At 38.9% G+C, this 26,113-nt stretch overlaps 1 protein-coding gene across 1 annotated transcript in view; it reads right to left on the bottom strand.

The window, feature by feature from the left end:
* The window catches only part of MLLT3 (MLLT3 super elongation complex subunit), a 279,058-nt gene that overhangs the window by 252,386 nt on the left and 559 nt on the right, over window positions 1–26,113 (bottom strand). Inside the window, exon 2 of the mRNA XM_032880505.1 lies at window positions 24,686–24,866. Within this exon, the coding sequence (XP_032736396.1) occupies window positions 24,686–24,866 (181 nt within the window). The remainder of the gene's footprint in view (window positions 1–24,685; window positions 24,867–26,113) is intronic.

Here is a 26,113-nt window from a genome sequence, read left to right as displayed (position 1 = left end):
GGGGGGGGGGCGGGTGGAGATAGGGGGAGCTAAACAACATAAAATGCCCGAGAAAACAAAAATGGTACAAAAAATTAAAAGAGATTCAGGTTCGAATCTTTGCTACATAAACGCACACAGAACTATGCTCATCTGTAATCTTCACTTGCCCCATTATGCTTCCATAAAACTCCAGTCTTACATCAACTATCATTCTTAATTAAGTTGTACTGAAAATGTATCTGCCTCTAAGTCTATCTCCCCTCTCCCCCGGCATACAGGTCTCTGAGCTTTTCAAGGGTAGACAAGTCACGTAACAGATGTGGAAATGTGGGTGAGAAGGAGGATGAGAAACATGAGGCATTTCCATCCCACCCTAACATCACCTAACCTACAAGATCTTAAAAATGGCTTTAGTTTGCTTTTTGCTTTTTTTTTTTTTTTTTTTTTAGATTTTATTTGAGAGAGAGAGAGCACACACAGAAGCAGGGGGAGGTGCAGAAGGACAGGGAGAAGCAGGCTCCCCACTGAGCAGGAAGCCTGACCTGGCACTCAATTTTAGGGCCCTGAGATCATGACCTGAGCTGAAGTCAGACACTCAACCTACTGAGCCACTCAGGTGCCCCAGTTTGGTTTTCTGTGTTCTTGTGGGGTTTGTTTGTTTTCCAAAATTTCTTTATTTGATAGAGAAAGCACAAGCAAGGGGAGGGATAGAGGGAGAAGGACAAGCAGAACAGAACATGAGAAGGGTCAATCCCAGGACCCCGAGCTCATGACCTAAGCTGAAGAGGGATCCTTAACTGACTGAGCCACCCAGGTACCCAAAAATGGCTTTAGTTTTGCTTGGTTTTTTGTTTTTTTGGGTTTTTTTTAAGATCTTATTTATTTATTTGACACAGAGAGAGAGACAGCGAGAGAGGGAACACAAGCAGGGGAGTGGGAGTGGGAGAGGGAGAAGCAGGCTTCCCACCGAGCAGGGAGCCCCATGAGGGGCTGGATCCCAGAACCCTGGGATTACCACCTGAGTTGAAGGCAGACGCTTAATGACTGAGCCACCCAGGTGCCTTTTAGTTTTGCTTCTACTCCTGTATTTGATTCAAACCTAATCGCTGGTTATTAGTCCATCTTTAAGCGAAGACTACAGCCTCAGGAAAGCACGTGCAGGTCATACCCTCTCCCGATGGAAACGGACTCAGCATATATGAGAAATGACACAGGACAAAACACAGGACAGAACTGATTCGTGAATTCAATTTATTTTAAGTAAAATTAGTAAGTTAAATACATTTCAGTTGGCCTACCTAATAGTCAGTACACCTCTAAAATCATGTTTTCTAAAGTGTTGAGCCATTGAAATGGAACCAAACAGAAGTGATATATTCAGTATTTGTCCAGCAAACTTTGTGGAAAAGGTAACCAAACTGAGCAAATCAGAACATAAGTTTCCAATTTTCTTTTCCAAATTAGAGTTACTTTCCTCAAACCCTATTCTGGGCTCTAGGCTTCTGATTAGGTGGGGAAAGAGAAACAAAAATTACAGGGAAAGGCAACATGTTCACTGATCAAGAAATGTACCAAATTTCCATTTATCCAGAAACTCAGATCACCAGAATTTCCTTGATTAGTACCGTGCAAGGATGCCTGATACTTCTCATACAATGCTAAGACAAAGTTCTCAAATGCCTCTAGAATTGGAAGGAAAATGAATTGTATTCTAAAACATTTTAGTAACAGGATGTAAAACAAACATGAAAGCTACCACATTTCTCTCCATCACTCATTTTTCTTTTTTAGTTGTTTCAGAGACAGCAAGCAAGAGAGAGCACACACGTGAGCACAGGGGGAGGGGGAGAGGAAATGGAGGAGAGGAATTCAAGCAGACTCCCCGCCGAACACAGAGCCTGATGCGAGACTCATCCCACCACCCTGAGATCAGGACCTGAGACGAAACCAAGAATCGGACGCTTAACCGACTGCGACACCCAGGCGCTCCTCTCCATCACTCATGATAAACAACACCAAACAAGTACTGATACTATACTACGCCAGCAAATGCCTCAGAATCCTTCTCACTAGACCAAACTGGAAATAGACACATGACCTAGGAGTACAGTATAAACAGTAAAACAGTAGTGAGCTTATGACTTGGGAGTCAAAAAGGCCTGAGATTCAATCTTAGTTACGCCACTCAGAAACAGTGACCGTATTGTCTATCATCCAAAATGCACCCATTTTGAGAGTGACACAAGACAACAGGCATAAACTGGGACAATCCCAGGGCGTCCGGGTGGCTCAGTGGGTTAAGGCCTCTGCCTTTGGCTCGGGTCATGGTTCTATGGTCCTGGGATCGAGCCCTGTGTCGGGCTCTCCGCTTGGGGGGAGCCTGCTTCCTCCTCGCTCTCTCTCTGCCTGCCTCTCTGCCTACTTGTGACCTCTGTCAAATAAATAAATAAAATCTTTGAAAAAAAAAAAAACTGTGACAAATCCCTAGGAAATAGGGCATATGGTCACTGTACTCAAGCCATATGAACCTTGGGCAAGTTACTTAATCTTGAGTCTTGGATCCACATCTGTAAAATGCAAATAACAGAGTACAAAATTAAACCATCAGTAACAATAAATTGCTTTCCTACTCCTTTTTAGCTATGAAACCCTATATTCTATGATACTAATCTAGATAGCTTTGAAACTCTAAAAGCACCATACAGCCTTATGGAAGGACACATCAAAGAAATGAAAATCCATCCCTGAGAGATTTTTTTTTTTTAAATCCACATTCTCTTTTTTATTATACTTTTCTCTTGCAATTAAAAAAAAAAAAAAAAAAGCCCAACACCTTAGTTCAAGTTTGATACCTGGGCACCACTAGTTACTCAGAACTTGGTTTTGTTTTCACAACTTCATAAAAGCACTCATCTTGTCCTTTGTTTTTAGACAAGCCTGATGCTCTCCTATATGACAAAAATTACCTCTATTCCTGCTGTTATCCTCAATGTTTAGAGCAATTCCTGGCACACAGTTAAGTGCTCCATGTTGGCTGAATAAATGATCACTATTTTAGAAATACAACCCTTCATTACCCGGCCCTAACCCTGCTATATGTTCTCCACCCACAAGGATGGTCTGCAACTGCGTGTGTCCTTAACCTTCCCCCAACCTGAGTTTTCATACTCGGTGATGAGTAACAGCAATCCAGAACAATCCAGAATGCTTCTTCTCCATACAGTCCTTTCACCTATTTCCCTAAGGGGAATCCATCTTGAAATCCAATTAGGTTTCCAACTTTTAGAAGATTCATCCCACTCCCCCATTTTTGGGGGTTTTGTTTTATTTTGTTTTGTTTTCATTTTTTGAGAACACACTTCTCTTTCTCTTTAACCTTTTTTTTATTGAAGTTTAATTGACATATAATATCTTATTACTTTCAGATATGTTTTAAGCCTTGATTAAGCCACTTATGACTCTTCACAGTTTCTTTATTTGAAAAAACAAAAAGGACTAACTGATTGTCCCCAAATCAGACTTATCTCTACCAGTTTCCCATTCTTTTCTCCTACTCTCAGTGAATTTTCATCATCCAATCAAAAGTAGCTCCTTTACCCCAAAATTAAGGTACACGTGCCAAAGGCCACTCTACTTATTACTGATCAGAATCCAGGGAAAAAAAATTAAAACCAAAGCAAATTAATACAAACCCAATTTGAAAGCACTGGAACGCCTTCAATGGTAAAATGGTTTTAAATTGTGACAAACCCCCAGGGGTCCACAAGGCATTTCTAGGGTTTCTTTAAAAAAAAAAAAAAATGTAGTCAATCATAGACGTGTTTGCTTTTTCTCTGCCCCGCTGCCCCAGACTCAGACTGCTCTAAGGCTGGAGGTTTCAAGAAAAAACAATGAAGCATTTGACAACCTCAAAAGGTCTGAGTGACATTCTGCAAACAGTCAAACTTCACTTTGGGCTGCTGCACATCGAAGTACAGACAGTGATACACCGCCCACCTTGAGCTTGGAATATATGCTCTAGGTTTAGGCATTTTGTATTCAAAAAGACCTCTCTTGCAGACACATCAAGAATAGTTGTGAAAATTTCCTTCTGTATATTTCCTAAATGCCATGAATCCTCACCCACCACCTCAGTAAACAACCTATGACTACTTGTTGAACATATAACTTATGTGGAAAGAAAGAAATTCGCTCTAGCAACAGCAGATGGTTCTTATCCAAAGCTAAATAAAAACATTAAGATGAAATTTTTTAAGTCTATTAAGATAGAGTTGGAAACTTTGTGATTTTCACTGTCCCCCTCTCCAGAGAATTCCTTTTGCTCCACAAAAATAACTTTATTCAGATGGGAATGGGGGGTGGGGGGGGACAGCAAAACAGAAAGAAGTGTAGTCTCAGTGTGCGTACAATATTAAATGTCTTGAAAGCAGACAGATCCTCAATAACATAGCTTCAATAAAAACTTCCTAACCCTTTCCTTTTTTTGTTCCTTTGAGAAAATGGTGAGGCAATTTGCATTTACAGCTTAGTTCCTGTTTCCAAAATACCCCTTTACCTTTTTCTTTTCTCTTTTTATGGTAGGTATAAATAGCACCAAATTGTCAAATCCCAGCTATTTTGTGTGCTACCTATACAAATAGGTCTGATTTCTGACCAGCCATAAAACAATTACTGACGAATTCCTCTGGCTCTTTGATATCCAGCTTGTCCACAGGGCTTCAAAGCTAGCCTCCAGGACTTTTCTTGGGACACTACTGAAAAACAACCTCAACAGAAACACAGAAGATAAAATGTTCCCACTCCTATAAACACACAAAGACATAACTGCAGAAATAAAACCATTTAGCAGCATTGTGGTGGGGTTTCTTCCCCCTGAGAGAATTTAAGATGTCCAAGTACTTTGAATTGTTTTTTAGATGTGGGTCAACTAGAATTTCTTCCCCCTCATGCATATGGCTATTTTCCCCATTTTCCAGCCTCCAAAAATTAAGAATCATTCTGTTTTCAGAGAAATTTTCTGATTTACTAGAACAACTTATCCCATGGGAACTTACTGGGATGGAACGAAAGTTCAGCTTCTTGAGCACATAAATAACTATACAGTACAGTATTTATTCAATGTTGCAAAACTCATTGAAGCTAGCAGCTTTGTATAAGGTTAAATCTGGTCAGCATATCCAACAGAGAAAATTTATGTATGGGGCACTGCATGTTTTAAGTAAACTAATAGACTTCAGTGTTCATATGGCTTAGGAAAAAAATCACTCTATGTGGGATGGCACGGGCACAAGAGGACCTGACATACACATCACACACAGGTGCTGAGGGTACCCATCAGACTATCTCCAATAATGAAGCCACAACAAAAGCAATACATCCACTATGAGAAAATACATGCTAATTCCCTCTGGAGAAACTTAACAGTTTGGCATCTTAGGGGATTGGCAAATGTGACATGACTATAAAATCTTCCAGGGCCCAGGTTCTTAAAGTAAAGTTTTATTAAGGTTCACACATACACACCCCAAGAGCTACGTCCATGCACCTAAAAAGAGAAAGACATGTTACTTTTTAAAATTCTTCTTACTAACGGCAGCATGCCAAATCAGTTTTTCCTCAACCCAGTACTTTTGGCAGCCCTATCATAATAGGCCAGTTAAGAAAAAAGTATTTCACAAAGTAAGTAGTTGGCAAACATGTGATTCTAAACTAGCAGTACAGAGGACACAGTCTCCTCAGGATATGAAAGATCCCAGACATGTGCAGACAAGGGGAAAACTACCTTGCACCCAAAAACCTGCCTCTTACCTCCCCCTCCTCTTCTCTCTACCACCTGTAAGAATCAAGCAATTCTAAAGCATTGATCCAGACCTGATTTTAGCACTCTTGTGGCATCTTCTCCAGGGAACAACTTGTACATATTTATCCAAGGACACAGAGCCATCTTGTTTTTTAAAATCTATACAATATATCAACCCTCGAAGTACGTAGATGAACTCTCTCATTATAACCCGAAAATTTACCGCTCTAAATTGAAGCCACCTGTTTACAGCTCTGATCTCAAGTACACAGCTTTTATCTCTCAGCTCAATTCTGGCACCTAACATTAGTACTAAATTTCCTTCTAACAACTGGATTATGGAATCTCTCAAATGTAACTGTATTTTCTCTCCAGTTGTTTGTTGTTGTTTGTTGTTGTTGTTGTTGTTTTAAACCAAGGCCAAATGCATTAACATACAACAAAATTCTCAACGTGAGTGATAAAAATGCATTAAAAGTAACCTTTAATCCATGCTATTAACTGATTTTATTCTATTTTGGCACGTTTGAAGTAACTCATCTAAGGATTAGTTAGGCTTTTCTACACTTCTTTTTATCAGGACTCTACCATTCTTGATTTAGTTTTGAGGGAAAAGGGTTTGCAAAAACGATAATAATCTCACAGCTGGAGATGGCTGGCAAGTCCGTTAGTGCTCATTGTGCCCTTAATTTGCAGGAAGCCTTTGTGCTCCTTCTACCCCTCGTTTTACATGCTGAGCAGTTTTCACTGATAAAGTACTTATAGGCCAGTTATTTTAGATTAACGAAAAGCCCAGTAAAATTTTATGTAAGATGGCTACAAACTTTCTCTTTAAAATACTGAAATGTATCTTCCGTCTTGATTGCTTGAAAATCTTAACCGTGACCATTTGCCTCAGTAGTTCTCATGTGAGTAGGCAAAGGGAGTCTTAAAATTTTTAAGAAGTATTATTTTCAAACAGAGAAGGAATCCAAAATTTTAGACTACGAATTCAGACTGAATGGTTGAAGCCTCCGGGCAAACACACTGATTTAATCACAAGCAGCAGGTTTCAAAATCTTGCCTTCTTCAGCCTTAACAATGAAGTATTTCCCTGCCCTTCAAACCTATGGGAATGATGCAAACACATTATGCAAAAAGAATCCAGTATCGTTGGGATTTTTAACACTATGACATTAATTTCAAGAATAGGTGGCATTGTTCTAATTCGACACTTACCCAAAATGAGATTTTAAAGTCAATGACTTAGTACTTCCTCTCGACTTGAAGCCCCAAAAAGGACAGTTAAATACCCAACTGTCATGGATTTTAAGTCAAACTCCATTTTCACAATTTTCCCAATTCCCTAACAATCTTCAGGTACAAAAAACCAAGTCTAACAGAAAAGTCTAAGTTTTTAAATCTGCCACAATATATGCAAACCTGTTGAGATTTTTCATACTTTAAGTCATGAAACTATTGTAATGGAGTCCTAAAATTACTCATTGTCTGCTATACCACCTTTCTATAAATCACAAGCTCAAATCGCGGTCCCAGAGACTCATATCTAACCCAGAGAGGACATGGTTCATACCGAGCACAGTAAGGATATCTGCAAAGTAGAAATGACGGGGTCTGAAACTAACAGGGTTAAACAACTTCTTTTGTGAGGCCACTGGCAAAATCTACAGCAGCTGTCTAACTTTGCCTTCAACAATCATAGCAAAAGCTCAAGGAAGTGATCCAATACAGCGCCCGTCTTTAGTAACCAGATCGTTTCTATTTCATTTTCAGCCAAGGGAATGGATAATGAAAACAAAATTATTCCTCAGTCAGAAAGTTTACTTGACAAGCTAATTTTGAACCAACCTTTAACTTTTATTCACATGTACGGACGGACCCTAAGAGCAGTTTCTTTTTTGTGTGGAGACAATCTTAATAACTCTTAAATGCTGGCTACACAAGTTAAACTTCGGATGGCTATCACTGCTTTAAACCCACTTATAAAAACTACTGGAAAACTTTTTAGCTGCTCAAGGACTAGTCCTGCGCTAAAAAAGAAAAGGCAAACACTCAGTGCCGTAAACTGATGAGACATTAAAATAATGTGAATTTCGCAGTGAAGAAAACAGAAGTCACATCGTTTCACCTATGACCTCAAACAAGTGTACAATAATTTTTTTAAGATTTTATTTATTTGACAGACAGAGATCACAAGTAGGCAGAGAGGCAGGCAGAGAGAGAGGGGAAAGCAGGCTCCCTGCTGAGCAGAGAGCCCGATGTGGGGTTCGATCTCAGGATCTTAGGATCGTGACCTGAGCTGAAGGCAGAGGCTTTAAACCACTGAGCCACCCAGGCGCCCCAAGTGTACAATAATTTTTATACAAGAAACAAACTCAGCTCTTCCAAGCCTGTAATTTTCCACCTAAAATTACTTACATTGTTTACAATAAACAAAAATGATCTCTCATCATAGAACATCTGGATTTACCAACACATCTAGGATACCTGCTCCTAAACGCTTATCGACTTAGCCGATGGAAAATGGTAAGTATTTCAGGACTTAAAGATATGTACTCGAAATAGAAATCCAACATTCTTCAGAAATTAATTAATTTTCTCAAGAATGTAAATAAGGGGGGAAAAGTCATCAAATCAGTGACCCAACAGAGTTAGGTTATCACTCTGGTGAATAACCACAGGTTTACACTGGGAAGAAACTCCCAAAATTACTTTCAACCAAGTTAAGCAGGAATGGGCAGGACAGCAGCAGTTCCCATTTCAATATTTATAACAGAGAAGTAAATACATTGTTTTATCTAAGTAAATTCACCTAAAGAAACATTTTTCTTCCCTACAGGGCAATCTCAATCCAGCATTTAATTTTTAATTCCAATCCTGCTTGCTTCCACGGAGGTTTGACCCAAAGCAATTTTAGTGAAATTTCAGGCTGGTATACATTTCGGCTATATGCCACAGGCAAAAGATACTGATTATAAACCTATAAAAAAAAAAAAGTGATCTACTTTTTTTACTGTAAGTCCTATCGTCTTACAGTATCTCCTGTAGGAGAAACAGGACTTCAACAACTTAACATTTGGAAATGACTACTAGTTGCTGGTTTCCTAAAGGGAAAAAAATTAAAACAAACAACAAAAAAAACCCTATGAATTAAAATATACACGCAAATGGGTACTCCTGAATTGACATGTATGAATGGCTTACTTGTTTTAAAAAGGAAACCTCAAATCCTGGGTTAATAATGTGTGTCACTTTTAGGGATTTAAACCATAAATTTTTCAAATAAAACTAAATAAATTGATTTGTAAGTAATTAACTCTGGGACTTCAATCATGTAAAATTATCTCTGTATATTCTCTATGGCTCAGGAATTTAACTGGTTATGTTCAAAATAATACACTTAGTGGGTCATGGAACCCACTGCCTGTGAAATCTCCCATGGAGATTCAAGACCACCCATTGAAAATAGTACAACATTATTGCCTCGAGCAAGAAGCTGGTACATAGGACTGGTTATTCAAGTCTTTTAAATACTATTTTATTGAGGGATTGTGGGAGGTGGGGGAGGGGGCCAAGGGGGATTCATGAGTGGATGGGGGAGGAAACTCAGACAGAAAAAGAGAGAAATTTCTAAAGCAAAGGTTCCAGTAGTCCCCCCACAATACTCCTCATCGCACCCTCCCCCCTTTTTAAACAGCTACATAAACAAAGTAATAAGTGCTCAATTTCAGGGAGAATTACATTATACTCCATTTGAACAGGCTACAAAGTACTTTTATTTGAAAAGCTGCTTCTCCACTGTTATAAACAAATTTACCCGGCACCAATTTCAATGAGAAGATGGCTAAGGGAGATGGGAGGCAGAGTTAGGAAAAATTCACTCAGTGTCTTTCTTAAACAGTTGATCCAATAAAGATCCTTTAGAGGAAACTGTAAGTCTATTTTTTTTTTTCTCCCAGTAGGCAAATCATACAGGGGAGCTTTTCTTTTCTAGCGTACTGCACCCTGTCTCTTTAAATTCCAGGCCTGCCCCATTTCCCACGCATTCAATGAAAGCAACACGTTTGCTGGCCTCTAGCCCACAATGTCAAGTAGTTTTCTTGCTATTGAATTTCAAGATTATTCTTTTGGATCATTTGCCCTTTAGTTTTAAGCACACCAAAGCAAAAATAATGTCTTTCTACAATAACATAAAGAAAACTCTGAGGCCTTTACAAGTCCACAAGTAGAGAACACCTTGTCCTTTAGTTCCCCTTTCACTGCAAAATATGCTCCCACTCTATATGCTCCAAATAAGGGCCATTTATACATTATCTTGGTCTACTATAGCTTTGTACTATAATAAAATTCTAGCAGTATATTTAATTTAGTACCAAATTTGGAATTTCTAACAATCTGCAATACTCAAACCAAGTCTTCCTATGACTCAAACTCTCAAGGCTTTAAGCGTGATCCCCTGAGGATTCAGTTAGAATAAGTTTTAAAACAATGACTTGATTTTCTATGTTTGCAGTTAAGCCATCTACATAAATTAATAATAAAAATAGTAAGCAAATATGGGGAGCTGTAATCATGGGGACAAAGAGTCTATTTCCCTCATTTTCATACACATCTTAACCCTGAAAAAAAGAATCCAGGCTATTATGAATCCCATTTAGAATTCTCTCCAAAGGAACAGAAATAGTTAAATAAAAATTTATCAGCAGAACTAAATGAAGCCCATGGAAAATGTTACTCTAAATGCTAGCAAATGGAACTTAAAGTGGCAATTTTATTCAAACAGCTAATAAAGAAATGGTCTGATCACAAACATCAATTTTTGTATTTCACATCCTGAGGTGGAATTAATCTGTCATATGAATTTCTAAAAACAGCTAAAACCAAAGGGAAAACAGACTTATTCTTAGTTGACGTACAGTTTTGATATGCATTTGCACATACTACGTTCAGTGGTTATTCTTTTCAATGTTACAAAGGTAAAGATATTAATATCCCACATATCATAATATCATGGACTTAACTAGATGAATTTTGGGTTGCAAAGAGACCTTTAAGACAACTAAAATTAACTCTATCTTTGCAGAAATCTTTTTTTTTTTTTTTTTAGAAATCATTTCTTTTACTTGTGTTTAAGGAATGTCCGTATTAATCTATCCATACTGTATATAAAACACGAAATGACATTTTAATTTTAATTTTTAAAACTTCTGGTTATTTTTGTCTTTATATACAAAATATTACTTGAACTGTTTCAATCCTAAAATATTGTTTGTGTTTACACACATATGCATCCGTTCAAAAAGAACCATCTCTTCTTTCCCTCCCCCAAACACTATTTTTATCTTGCTTTTGGTAGTTGTCTGGGTACTTTCTATTTCTCATAACTTAACATTTAACTTCCAAATTATATACAAAGACACAAGATGGAAATGGGTCTTTATTTGCAACTACAGATCCCATCTATACCTGCCACTATTACATCTAAGCATGATTGATGCCTTTTCATTTGGTGTCAATTTTTAAAGTCAGATTTAGGCTCTGGAAAATTTTCCAATACTACACACATCAAGATAAACACACTAATTAACAAGCTTATCAAACTCAACAGGAAAAAAGATCAAAACTTTTCAAAACATTCTTAAGTACTCCAAAAATATACACTGTACTGAAATACTAAACACGGTTGTCTTTCTGCTACAAAGAACATCTTCTATGAATCACATACTCATAAATCAGGTTAATCTGATTCATTTTACAACTTCAACACAGCAACTTTGTTAAGAAAGGTAAGAATATGATTTAGATGTTTTTCTTAAAGTTTACAATCAACTTTTGAAACATCTGTGCATATATTATAGTGCTATTAAAGGAAACACTCAAAATGACAAGGTGATTAAAATTCCAAATAGCAAAATATGAAAGTGTTCCTTGGGAAAGACATTTTTATATTCTAAATGAGATTAAACTTAAAAAAAAAAAAAAGCTTATTGTAAACATATCCATATGTACATTTAAGTATCTAGTTTTACCTTCACATAAGTTAATTATGCCTTATTCAAGACAACTCAAAAACTCTAGTAAATGTTATAAGCATTTCCTGAAATCTTTCTATTTGCTGGATGGGGGTACTGAATTTTGGAATAAAGCCAATTTAATATATTTTTTTTAATTCCTGATATCCCATCTCCTAGAGATAACTTCTATTAACATTTTGCTAAGCATGTTTTTTCCATCTTTTCACTGATGTATTTTTATCTCTCACACAATTGTCATAATGTGAGTAATGAACAATTCTGGCCATTCTCATACAAAGATAATGGCCTGAATCAAATACTAAAATCAACGATAAAAATAAACCATAAAAAAAAAGCCTCTACAGAAAGCTACTATGTCAAGTAACACTAACATCAAGCTACTAAGTAGCCTTTAAACATAATTCTCATTTATTTGCTGCTCTCTTTAAATTGTCTGCATTTTTGTATTTTTGTATATTTGTGTAATTAAATCCTTGGCTTTAACATCATTCACAATTCCCTTTAACTAGTTGGAATGATAACTAGAATTTTTTTTTACATTAGCAGTAAGTCACAAGTAAAAAGTTGGAAGAGTAACTGCTTTTCAAAACAACTTCAATTAAGCATCTGAATTATTAAATAGAAAAACCCTGAAAGTATGATGAATGATCAAATATTTAATATACCATACTTTTTTAACCTGTTTACATGATAAGTAGAAGTCCCCAACTATTCTGTTGATAAGAGAAACACGAGTAGTTATCTGAAACATGATGCTTCAGAAAAACACAAGGACAAAATTTCAAGGTCTGGCCTACATTATATGAAACAGAAAAAAAAACCTCAGTTAATTTTCATGAAAAATTCAATGGTTTAATGACCTGGTCAAGAGCCATATTTGAAGCAGAAGTTTCAAATAAACATATGGTATCCTGAGTTCTTGGAATGTTCCAACCTATAAGTAGTATTGATGGCTGGCATAAATGGCACCGAGATTATGAGAAAGTAACTTTTAATAACAAAAACATAATCACCTATCTGGTTAATTACCCTACTTCCCTGTTAGGGCAGATGAGTCTTTTACCCAGCTCACTGTTCACTCACCATTATGCTGAAGTTCATAAATTTTTCAAAAAAAATTATTCTCCAAACTACCACATTATGAAACATAATTAAATACAGTTAACACATGTCTATCCACAACATGATAACCAATACATAGTTGGTCTAAAAAATGGTAGTTATTTCATTAGGAAAACACTAGACAAAGGAAGGATATGCTCAGAACTTCCCCTTAAGAGAAAAGAAAAAAAACAAAACTAAGGAAAAATCATATTTCAGAGCTCGAAAAGCCCACAGAGCTTATTTAGTCCAAACATATCCCTTCTGCCTCCCAGGACAGGGCCTTTTCTACTGCATTGCTAAATCCTGCTCTACAAGTTTCTGGAATACATCTGACTCTTTTTTTTTTTTTTTTTTAAGATTTTACTTAGTTATTTGACAGAGAGAGAGAGATCACAAGTAGGCAGAGAGGCAGGCAGAGAGAGAAGGGAAAGCAGGCCCCCCACGGAGCAGAGAGCCCAACGTGAGATGTGAGGCTAGATCCCAGGACCCCAAGACCAGGACCCGAGCGGAAGGCAGAGGCCCAACCCACTGAGCCACCCAGGCGCCCCCACCTGACTCCTATTTTTACAGCTAAAAGGCTAGTTGTGTTTCATGGATTAAGTAGTTTAAAAAAAAAAAAAAAAAAAAAGTGATAGACCTGGCCAAGTCTCTCAAATTTGTGGCTAGCTTTTTAAAAAGCACTGAAGTAGGCGAAAAAAAGATGAAGAAAGAAAAGACAGAAAAAGAGAAACATTCATTTTTGCCTATAAAACTCCTAGAAAATGTGATTCTCAGCCGACACAATGCTTCCTGCTAAATTCAGGTGGTGGTTCTGTTTACACAAAGTCAATTATTAGAGGTACAGAAGAAATCAGTTTCTGAACATGGAGCGATAATTTACCACTTAGGGGAGTGGAGGCTGAAGTCGAGATTCTAAAACTCTTACTGACTAGCAATACCTATCTGCCTTTATGTTATACTGCTGCCAGAAACTTCCAGCGTCCAGACTACACTGATGGAAGGTATGAGTGCTATCTGCAGTGATAATACAGGTCCCATCTCAACAGATGAGTAACTAACCCATTAGGAGAAACAACAGACAGACATACAAGGAGAGGCCAGTGCAGGACTGATGGACCGTAGAACACGTGCTCCTGCTCAGTGTTTATATGATGAGGGAGAAGCTTCCCACTGCTCCTTACTATTTCTGCGCACAGGTAGGAAGTCCTACAACAAGCATCTTTAATAAGGCAATCTGGAGCTACATCAACATTTTGAATAAACTATCCCACTAAAAGCAACCAAATCCCAACAGCCTAAACTCTGTTTTTCACGTAGTCACTACAAAACAACTGCTTGTAAAACAGAACAGGGAAAGAAATTAAACGAGAGAAAAATTTTGTAAAATAAAAAAAGACTTCAATACAAAGAAAGCTTTCATTATGCAGCAACTCATGTTAATGAAGTATTTGGGGTAAAAGGTATGAGTATAACACAAAGGCCAATGAACCTTACTTTTAAACATCCAAATGTTACAAATCTGTATCAAAATAAATAGGTACATAGAATAATCTGATAGTAATCTCTCCCAACACCACTCTGGGGGAGGGAGTAGATGTAAGGGCATAAAACCTATCTTCAAAGATTAAAGGCATCATGCAGACTAAATTTATATCCAGATACATTAAGAGGCAAGCAACTCTCCCTACTGTGTAGGCCACTGTTGTTATTAATATTTTAGGAAATTGTTAATGTATATTTTGCTTTTTAAAATCAATACATACACACATGATTTGGCCTGGTATTGATGGGAAAATAACTAACTAATAATTTCTGGTGAAAACAAAGAAAAAATTTACTTTTGGCAAAATCAAGTATTTTAAAATTTATTTGGTTCAGAGAATATCAATCTTCTGACATGGATAATAACTCTAATTAAATCCAACTGATCATCTTTATAATCACTTATGAACATTATTTTAAATAAATGGACCTCACGATTAAGTTCAAGATAAGCCATAATTTTCTTTATTTTTTTTAAAGATTTTATTTATTTATTTGACAGACAGAGATCACGAGTAGGCAGAAAGGCAGGCAGAGAGAGAGGGAAGAGGAAGCAGGTTCCCCGCTGAGCAGAGAGCCTGATGTGGGGCTCAATCCCAGGACCCTGGGATCATGACCCAAGCAGAAGGCAGAGGCTTTAACCCACTGAGCCACCCAGGCGCCCCAAGCCATAATTTTCTTTAAAAAAAAAAAAAAAGATGATGCACTGATTTTATCCAAAAAGTTAATTGTTAACTACTAAATACCAACTAAATCACACCCAAATACTAGCCATATTTGTTTAGAAATTCAGTAATAGCCTTCTTCAGGCCTTAATCACTACAAACTTATCACACTTAAAAGGATTACATCACACAACATTATTTCTTTTTTATTTATTTATTTATTTGACACAGAGAGAGAGATCACAAGTAGGCAGAGAGGCAGGCAGAGGGGGTGGGGGAAGCAGGCTCCCCGCTAAGCAGAGAGCCCGATGCAGGGCTCGATCCCAGGACCCTGAGATCATGATCTGAGCAGAAGGCAGCGGCTTAACCCACTGAGCCACCCAGGCGCCCCCACAACATTATTTCTTAAAAAACTATGTTCTGGATCACTTATGGAATTGCAATCCCACCACAGTGGGAAGACAAAATATCAGAGGATACCTACCATTCAGTATCAAATTTTCCTAATGATTTAATCTCAAAGGAGAACCTTAAATTAATCCACCCAATAAATTTTACTTTGCCTGAAAGTAGCTATAGAACTTTTCCCTCTTAAACAGTATCTACCATGGTTACCACCACTTAATTAAATCTTAGATCATGTCTACAAAGCAGGTATTGCTGAACATTTGTCTGCTAATATAAGTGAACAATTATTCAACATTTTAAAAGTAAACATTTACCACCATTTATTACCAGCTCTCTTTTTGCACCAGCACACCTGAGACTCGTTGTGTCTATATACAAGATCACTTCACATTTCTAGGCCTCCAATTCAAAATAAAAAGAGGATAAACAAGGATGCAGAATCTCAAATGTCCTTTCCAGCTCTACAAGATACAAGCACGTTGAAGGCAGGAACCTCCTGTTTCTCATACTTCTCAGCAGTCCTTTCCCTGTATCCTGCATGTATAAAGTCTGTTGGTTAAGCATATTACCAAGTCCACAAATTATATTCTTAAACAAAACCCCAAAACCACACAGGAAAACAAAACAAAACAGATCAATTTGGCAAAATTAAAAACTTGTGTATGACAAAGAAATACCATACATTAGGCTACAAGAAAAAGAAACAAAAATGAGGCAAGATATTTTCAAGGCAAACAACAAAGGATTAACATCCTACAGATAAGAAAAAGACAAAGATCCCAAGTTTCTTTTTTAAAAAAGACAAAGGACATTTTTAAAAGTCAATAAAGAGGAAATCCAAATGGTCAGTAAACATACAGAAAATGCTTAACTCCACTAGAAACCAGAGAAATGAAGACAAAAACAAAAGATAGCATATTTCAACTAAGTATAAAAATAAGAAATCTGAAAATATCCAACGTTGGCCAAGCTGTACAGAAAATGGACCTTATTCCCTGACAGAGTATAAACCATCATGACTACTTTGTAGAGCAATCTGACAATGTCTAATACAAATGAAAACGCACACACAACTCAAATTCCAGGCCTATATCTAAAATCTTGTTCATCTGTACAAGGCAACACATTCAAAGATGCTCACTGCACAGAGCAGACAATGACCTATATATTCTTTAATAGGGGAACAGAAAAGTAAGCATAGAACCTCTTCCTACCATGAACTAGTGAACAGAAGAAATTAAAGGAAACGAATTGGCTCTCTACAGATGAAATGTGTGTGAAAAGGTTCAAATACGTGGGGGGTGTGGTGAACTGCAAGCTACAAAATTATTCACTCATGAAAATGTTCTGGAATTAAAGGGTGGCAATTGTCCCACAACCGTGTGAATATACTAAAAGCCACTGAACGCTACACTTTAAAGGGGTGAATTTTACAGTATGCAAATTCCATATCGATTTTTAAAAAGGACTCATCCAGTATGATACTCTTTATGGAGATTTTATAACATAATATACTATTACTTGCAGTAGTATAAATGTGCAAATGTACATAAACAGAATGAAAGAAAGTCTGAAGAGTTGAAAGAAAGGATGAGGAAGCATCTAAAAACTTTAGCTGCCTAGCTGTAATATCTAATTCTCTAAAATCAAAACAAAGATTCGAATACGATAAAATGTAAACATTTATCCAGCCTTGGTAGTGGGGATGTGAATGTTTGTTATATCATTCTTTCCTTTGTATTTTCATGGGGTTTTTTTGTTTTGTTTTTTTTGAGAAATAGAACAATGGCACAAAATAGGCATATCATAAACAACAAATAGTAAATATATAGACACGTAAAGACATGCAGCGCTATTAATCAAATAAATGCAAATAAAAATGAAGTTCTGCTTCATCCAGCAAAATGATGAAGAGTTACCAAAACAACAACGACGACGACGACAACGAAAAAAAACAACAAACTGTTAATTCCCAGTATTGGCAACCACATAGGGAAAAGGGAATTCATCCAATCTCTGGGGAAACATAAACCAATCTTTTTGGAGGAAAGTTTGGTAATGCGTCTATCAAAATTTAAAATCTATACACCTTGTCTCAACTACCTCCCTTCTGGTAAGTTTAACACAAGGAAATTACAAGAAAAAATGTAAAAATGAATGCCTCAGATGTTCATCATAGCATTAATCATAACAAATTAAAACTAAGAGCAATCTAAATGTCCATGTGAAGTTGTAATAAATGTATATTTGATGTAATACCATAAAATCCAGCTCTAAAAAGATGCTATTTCACCACATACCAGGAGGGTAGAAATGTTCATTTATGCTATAGCCCCAGCTCCTGGAAGTGTTCTAGCCACACAGGACCTCAAAATATTACCTGTTGAATGAATTCAGGTAATTTATAGTTAACATGTGTGTGTGTTTGTATATATAGATACAGATATCTGCTAAAATATTAATTACGGTTTTCTATAAAGAATTCTCAGGTAACCCTTTTCTTCTTATTTCTATAGTTTGATTTTTCACAATGAACACACACCTATAAATTAATAAAATAACATCACTTTCAAATACATGTAAAAAATACATGGGTTCCTCATAAAAGCTGGGTTGTACACTGTCGATGTTCTATATCTGTAAGTTTAAAAATACTAATGAGATACCTGTAATACCAATGGACTCTTTCCAGACAAATTATATTCTCAGAAATGAATACAGCACTATAAACAAGAATGCGGAGAACCACAAAATACAAAAAAATAAAAGATTAAACATGAAAATGTATATTACAAGGAAGTGAATGAACTACAGAGACTCTGGCCACACACACAAAGCAAAATGTTTCAAAAGAGTATTAATATGTATCACTGAGACAAGAGAATTTCTTTTTCTACATGGTAGCTTCTTGTTTGAGGAATGAAACATAGAATCAAGCAAGTATAAAAGCCAAGGGAAAAAATTATAGAATTCTGTATTACTTCCATCCGGACAGTGAGAAACCCTGAGATCAGGGATCCAAATTGTTTGAAAATCTCTCCAATAAATATTAGAGACTAAAGTTCAGTAATAACTAAGTCCTTGCTTAATCATGTAATTGGGACAATTATGTTTCACATCTCCTCCCCTCCCACCTATCTAAGCTTTCCAAGTTACCTTCTGATGATTTAAGTCACTAAGTTTAAAAAAAAAAAAGAAAAGAAAAGAAAGAAAGAAAAAGAAAAAAATTTCTGCATCTTAGAATTATAAAAGCTGTGTTAAGTAGCAGGGGGTTATCTGTAATAGTTGACCAGAAAAACAACTAAAGGGCTAAGGTTGGCCCATGGAAGACCACTGGAAGGAAACTTGAAAAAAAACAAGAGAAAGAACAAAGAATCTTTAAGGTAAAATTATGAAACCGACTGATACCCCTGCCCTGTCTACCTCACAGAGGGAGCCCTACAGAGGGTCACTTAAAATAACAGATGTAAAAGGCTTCTGCTTATACAAATAATATGCCATAAACTGGACAAGGATATGAACTATAAAATATATCCACCAAAACCCGAGTTTGGATTTTCCTTTTCTGAAAAAAAAATCGTTAGATAATTGTTATAATGGAATTGAACCGTGTCAAATACCTTGGAAGACTTATCTTTCCTCTTTTCATTAAATGTTTTTATTAGCAACGATAATAATGGCTTTAAAAACTCAGCTTCCACATATTAATAAGGCAGTTGATCTGTGCCAGGTTCTGTGTTGAATATTTTATATCAGAGGTTCTCTGAGTGTATTCAGGGATCCCAGGATCCCCAAAACCTTTTCCAGGGAAAAGCTATTTTTTCAACAACTCTAAGATATTATTTGCCTCCTTCACTCCATCTCTCACAAGAGTATTGTGGAGGTTTCCAGAGGCTACCTGATGTGTGATAATTCAATAGAATGAATGCGGAAGCATGTATGCTGATCCAATTATTCCAAAACATCAAAAAGATCTGTACACACAAAAAATAATACCACACTTCTCACTCTTTTTTCTTGAAAATACTCATGTTGCATTAAGATACTTTTCACATGCTACCTTTAATGGGTTGATTATTGTTATCTTTAAACAAATTAATAAAAACTTTTTAAATGTCTTAGGTTTCATTTCTAATACTGTATATATTGGTAGATATAATTTACATAGGAAAAGCTCTTTGGAGTCTATTTTTAAGAGTGTAAAGCAGTCTTAAGACAAATAAATTTGAGAACAGCTGATTCATATTTAATCCTCAATTTATGAGGTAATGGTTCTATTCTTTCATCATTCCAGGAACATAGATGAGAACCCAAGTGAGAAACCAGAGAGAGAAATGACTTGCTCAAGATCACAGAAGGAGTTGGGGAGGCACCTGGGTGGCTCAGTTGGTTAAGTGTCTGCCTTCAGCTCAGGTCATGACCTCAGGGCTCTGGGATGGAGCCCCGTGTTGTGGCTCCCTGATCAGTGGGGAGTCTGCTCCTCCCTCACCCTCCTCCTGCTTCTGCTCTCTTTCCTATTCTTTCTCTCAAATAATAAATAAAATCTTAAGGGGGGGAAATAAAAAAGATCACACTAGGAGTGTCTTAAGCCAGCATTTAAATATAAGTCTGTAATTCCTAACCCTAACTTCTCACCACTGAGCAATAATATCTACCCAAGATAGTTCTATGTTGCGTCTTTACTCTTTGTCTTTTAGTCTTAAAAAGTAATGAATGGGGGCGCCTGGGTGGCTCAGTGGGTTAAAGCCTCTGCTTTCGGCTCAGGTCATGATCCCAGTGTCCTGGGATCGAGCCCCGCATCGGGCTCTCTGCTCAGCGGGAAGCCTGCTTCCTCCTCTCTCTCTGCCTGTTTCTCTGCCTACTTGTGATCTCTGTCAAATAAATAAATAAAATCTTTAAAAAAAAAAAAAAAAGTAATGAATGCTCACTGGAATGTTTTAAATACACAGAATTAACTTAAAAAAAAAATCAAACACTACAAAAACACCTCCTATCACTGCCAACACCATGAGCACACATTAGAAAAAACTACTGGTAGGAGCTGGGTTCCCATTTAACCAAAATTCATTTATTTATACACATACACACATGCACTTTTTATTTGTATAAGCATATTTTTTTAAACGGGATCGCGCTGATTTAGCGACTTATTTCACTAAGTATCTCAGTGCCTTATTTCACTTAGTATCTCTTGCCGATCATCCTGCATCTACGAATAGATTTACCCCCTTTTAAGAGACCACCCATCATTTAACTGTACCCAGCTGGGGGTCCCCTACATGGCTTGCCTCCAAATTTCTGTTTAAAAAAGTCACAAGCAACATGCTGTAACTTTGTGTAGCTGTGAAGCTGGATCTGCTGGAAAATCCCTGGAAGTAAAACTGCTGGGTCAAAGGGTGTAAACATTTAAAATCTTAATAGATGTTGCCAAATGCCCTCCAAAATGTCCGTGCCCAATTTACATTCCCACTAAATGCACAGGAGATTTCCTTCAATAATTCAGCTTTTAAGTGCCTTGGAAAATTATGTTGTATGTTGCTTCAAAATGCCAAGTAGTAGAACTGCTCTCAATGGTCATCTGAATTCCATCCAGAACTCTACACAAATCTTCTAACACTTGATGAATGTATCAGAATAGCTATACATTTTTACTTTTTCCTGAAACCTTTTAAACACCTCAGAAGAGAAAACACACCAGGTACGTGCAGTATCTGCAACTGGTTGGTCTCAAATTTTAGGAACCCTGATAAAAAGTTACCCAAATTATTTCAGAAGACTCCTTAACACAAATCAGAACTACACAGTAATGCTGGGCTCAACCATTCAAATCAAAGGAAAGTTCTAAGTGTGGATTTATTATGCTTTATCTGCCCACTCAAAGGACTAGGGCTAGAAATAAAAAGCTATCAAATCATACCAGTGGCCAAATTAGCGGACATAAAATAATAAGCAACAGATTTCATATCATAAACGTCAATGGAACAGACTGCAAGAGTTAAGAATGGCTATAATTGGAAAGAAAGTTCACTCAAATTCACATCATACTGAAGATGAAAACATTAATATTTTAAATGAAATGTTTTGAATGTGACCATTCATTTCAGTCATATCAGACTATTATAAATCTTTGGTACTAATAAATAAGATACGGTCTTTTTTTTTGCAAGTAGATAGTTTTAAAATGCATTATACTCTGACCTGCCTATTCTGTACCAGCTAATGGATATTCCAGGCTTCACTATTTCATCAAAACCTCTCTTCTAGTACTCTGTGCTAGTAATTTTAAGTTTAAGTCTCCAACCCATCTTCAGGACAGAGTAAACCTTCATTAATTCAAGTCCAATTAGCTCAATTCTGAAATGGTACATGTAATTCTCATTAGGCAACAAGTTGAAAATACTGTAATTTCTTCCTCTATAGGTTCTCATATTATTACTGTGAAATAAAGGAAATCAACTTGAAAATCAATTTGCTTTTCCAAACCAAAGATTTGTAAAACTAAGGACTCATCCATCTTCGTGGCTGAGCAGTTCATCCTCAGTGTGAAGGTCCACTTCTGTTTATCAGTTACTGTATACAGTGAAAGTGATTTAACCTGTCATTATCAATAGCCACTTACAGCTGGGCATATGTGCATTTCTTTTAAATATCTTGTAACTAAGATTTTTCACAAAGCCCTTCTTGCAGTTTCTCCCCATTTCCAATTTCTCACTTACAGATCTATAAAATGGCAAATATAACACCTTAAAAGGTACGAAAGTAGACGCTACAATGCCTGGCATCCTTATTCTGTATTTATTCTTACCACTTTCAAAGACGTTATAAGCCCAAAGTAAGTCCCAGGATTAAGTGGCATGTTTGGTGTTACTTGAAATTTACAACTAACTATTCCCAATGAACAGAGAAACCTTCTCTTGCAATCTGAATCATGTGTAATTACAGTATGACAAGGTCTCTCCTGGGCTATGTAAGCTGGCATTTTTCCCAGGACTTGTCACATCATGGGAAGCACACATACAAATAAAAATCCAAAAATAAACATTTTAAAACAATGGCTTATAGACTACATAAAGAAACTCCACAGTTGAAAATAAAAAATTGAAGAGCCCATTCAGCAAGCAGGCATCTCTCACTAGAGATGGCTAAAACATCAGTGTTATCAAGCAGCTTACCACGCCTAGCAACAACTCCCAGGTATGGGCTGTGCAGGCCAGCACCCTCCCATTCCCTTGGGCTGGACAGAAAATCATTAAGTAGGGGACAAGCAGGGGAACATTGCCACAGACACACTGAAGCACAGAAACAGTGCTGAAATCTGGGGAGGTTGGTCATCTTTCATTTCATAATGCCAATTGCTTGATTGTTAAGGAGCCTAAACAAAGTTATCTTACGAGCAACATCTTCTGCCAACTGTCTTCATTTTCCTAATACAACAAATACTGCCTTTTTTTTTGTTGTTCAGTGTATTTCATTTCGAAGTGTGTAGCAGCTAACAGTGGATACCAAGGATCTTAGAAGGTGGTTTCTTTTGTTTAAACTCCTCTGCAGTGGCTCTATAGATACATGGAAAAGGGAGAGGGAGAAGCAAGCATCACACCCAACCTCACACAGTAACAGAAAACTTGACAATACTCATCCTAATTACAATACTGAGGAAATACGAAGTAAAAGCTCTCTGGCTACATTTTGATCTAAAATGCTAACAAAATCAAAATGCAATTTCCTAGAGGCCACGCATATTGCTACCCCTCTATCAGAGGCTGGATTCATTTATTAACCATCCAGCAAAGCCCATCAAATTCAACTGTTCAAGTTCTCATGAGGAGCTCTAAAACAAACCACTAAAGGCAAAATATACAACCCTACAACCCATCACATGAGCTCTGGAAACAAAAATAAGCATCAGCACAAACCTCTACCACCTCGGAGGCGCACAGCACTTCGCCTTTCTTTATTCAGCTCCTCAATGCTCAATAATTTCCAGTCGCTCTAAGCAGAATGGATTTATTATGATGTTACTCTAAGAAACTGCAGGAGTTCTAGATGCCAATAAAGATTACGGATCAAATGGAAGATAACTACTAACCATTGTGTCGAGTTAGATAAATAAACCTGCTCACAAACAAAGCACCTTATTGTATTTGTACTGTTACCTCCACTAATCCAACTAAAACAACCAGACACTAGCTTTCCGGAGGCTCAAGGGAACAGAAATCAGATTTCTTAAACCCTCTTTAATTTTTCTCCAAAATAACACCCCGTTTCTTTTTTTCAAAACCGTCCTGCGCTTTATGGGAAATGTTTGGGATCGGAGGGGCTGAGCTGGATTATGCAAACTAGAGACCCAGGCTAAAAAACCAAGGTGGGGAAGGACTGAAACAGAAGGCAGGACCACATCGTTCCTCTGAAACTTAGCTTCAACCTTTGCAGGGACCCTCTTTCCCCGTAGATTCCATGGGTAAGAGACTTCGGAACGTTGCTCAAAAATCAAAGGGGCAATCAAGTGCTATGGGGAGGGGGGGCTAGGGACGAGTAAGCCCCCCCAACCCCGACTAAACAGAAAATGCTGACGGGCGCCGGGTAGGGGTGGCTAACCCACTGAAAGGAAAATCTGACAACCAGCACCCAGTGCCGAATACACAGGGAGGAAGACCGAGAAGACCCTAAAGAGAGGCGACTTCTCGAGACGGAACAATAACTACATCCCCTGCATTCCTTGCTAATAACGCAGGTATATCTCAATTTCTCCAGGTTTAAAAAAAAAAAAAAAAAAAAGGCGCAAGCTGTTTATTCCCTTCAGCGCCCCCCCCCCACCCCCGACACTTCCAAACCCAACAACTAATTGCACCTTCCCCACAGAACCCGCGGCTAACCCCAGAGGACCGGTGAGGGCTGGCTTGGGATGAATAAACACTCGACACCTGACGGTCCTTTCTCGGCGGTGACTTTCCCGAAGCCGAAGTGGCGCGCGCGCGGGCGGGAGCCGGGACCTGGCCAGCGCGGCGCCGCGCACCCTAGTCCCGAGGCGACGCCGGCGAGCGCGACGCGGGGGGCGGGGAGAGGGGCAGGGGGACCGCCCGGGCCAAGCGATTGTTTCCTCAGCGAGCAAAGACATTTTTTATCAAGCTCCTTTTGTATTCGAGCCCTACCTCTTTTTGGCCTAGGAAAGCTTTCGTGCAAGTGGAAGACGACTTTCTCCACAAAGTGCTGTATGTTACTGTGCTCCGGGCCGCGCACGAACACCATCCAGTCGTGGGTGAAGCCCTCCACGGTGGGTTTTTTCCTCACCTGGGCGCGGTGCCCCAGCTCCAGCTTCACCTGCACGGCACACTGCGGGCAGGGGGAGGAGAGACAGCCGTGAACAACAGGAAGGCGACCGTTCGACACTGAACATTGCGCCTGACATTTTTTTTCCTCCTTCTTGAAACGCACATAAAAGGAAACGGCGGTGCCCTCTGCATCCACGTTTCACGCGCGTGGGCGCGCACACCCCACACCCCCAAATACACCCCACTCGGCCCGCCCGGCTCCCGGAGCCCGGGGCCCCGCATCCACACCCGCAGGGATTGTAACGGAATGTCGCCCCCAGTCGGGAAGGGGTTCGGGGGTCGGGGGTGGGGGTGTAAGAGGGAAAGCACACTCAGCCACTACAAGCACGACAACAAATGCATCGGAAACAAATTAGAAGACAATTAGGAGGCGATGCCAGGGCGGTTTCCCGGTGTGGGAAGGGAGGTAGCCGGGACCCCGAGGTGGGGGGATTCTGGTGAGCCCCCTCCCTGAAAGTACCGCGGCGACAGGCACACGCCGAGGAAGTCTTTGTGTACGTGTGTGTGTGCGTGCGTGTGGAGCGCTGTGCCAGGCGGAATGGAAACTACAGGCAGCCTCTGCTGATGGGTACAAACTCCCGTGCTCTTAGCACTGGTTTCGTGCACAACAAAAATGAGACGTCGTCACACACACACACACACGCCCGCAGCAAAACACGCCGAGGCATCCATAACTTAAGGCACCCCGCACCCCCCGGCGAAAACCCCCACGCGATCGGCGAGGCCAGCCTCACAGAGCCTCCCCGAAACACACTTCCAAGAGCCAAAGTGGCCCCAAAGTATCTCCCACCTCCCCCCAAAAATAAAATTCAGAAAGGCAGGGCGGCGGGCGGACAGCCGCCGAGGCTCGACTGCGCACAGCCCAGCGCGGGGGCAAAGTTGCGTGCGGCCCCGCCGCTGTCAGCCCGCACACTCCGGCTCACACACGCGCGCCACGGAGAACGCACCATCGTAGCGGCCGCCGAGGCTGCTTGCCGCGTCCCCGGACTGTGCCCGCGGCTCCCGGCGGCGGCGGCGGCTGAAATATGGCTGAGTTATTATTCGCCTCCTTCCACCGTGTGAGTGTGTGAGTGCGCGCGTGTGAGCGAGAGTGCGCTTCTTGCGATTGCAAAGAGAGGCGAGGAGAGAGGGAGGCGCGGGGGGGGGGGGGGGGGGGGGGGGGGGGGGGGGGGGGGGGGGGGGGGCGAGTGTGTGAGTGTGTGTGTGTGTGTGTGTGTGTGTGTGCGCGCGCGCCGCGGGGGGGGGGGG

The sequence above is a fragment of the Lontra canadensis genome, unplaced genomic scaffold (assembly GCF_010015895.1).
Source record: "Lontra canadensis isolate GAN:19392208 unplaced genomic scaffold, GSC_riverotter_1.0 scaffold70, whole genome shotgun sequence".
Taxonomy (NCBI): Eukaryota; Metazoa; Chordata; class Mammalia; order Carnivora; family Mustelidae; genus Lontra; species Lontra canadensis.
The sequence above is the reverse complement of the archived record's forward strand: the minus strand, read 5'-3'. Positions and strand labels throughout refer to the sequence as shown.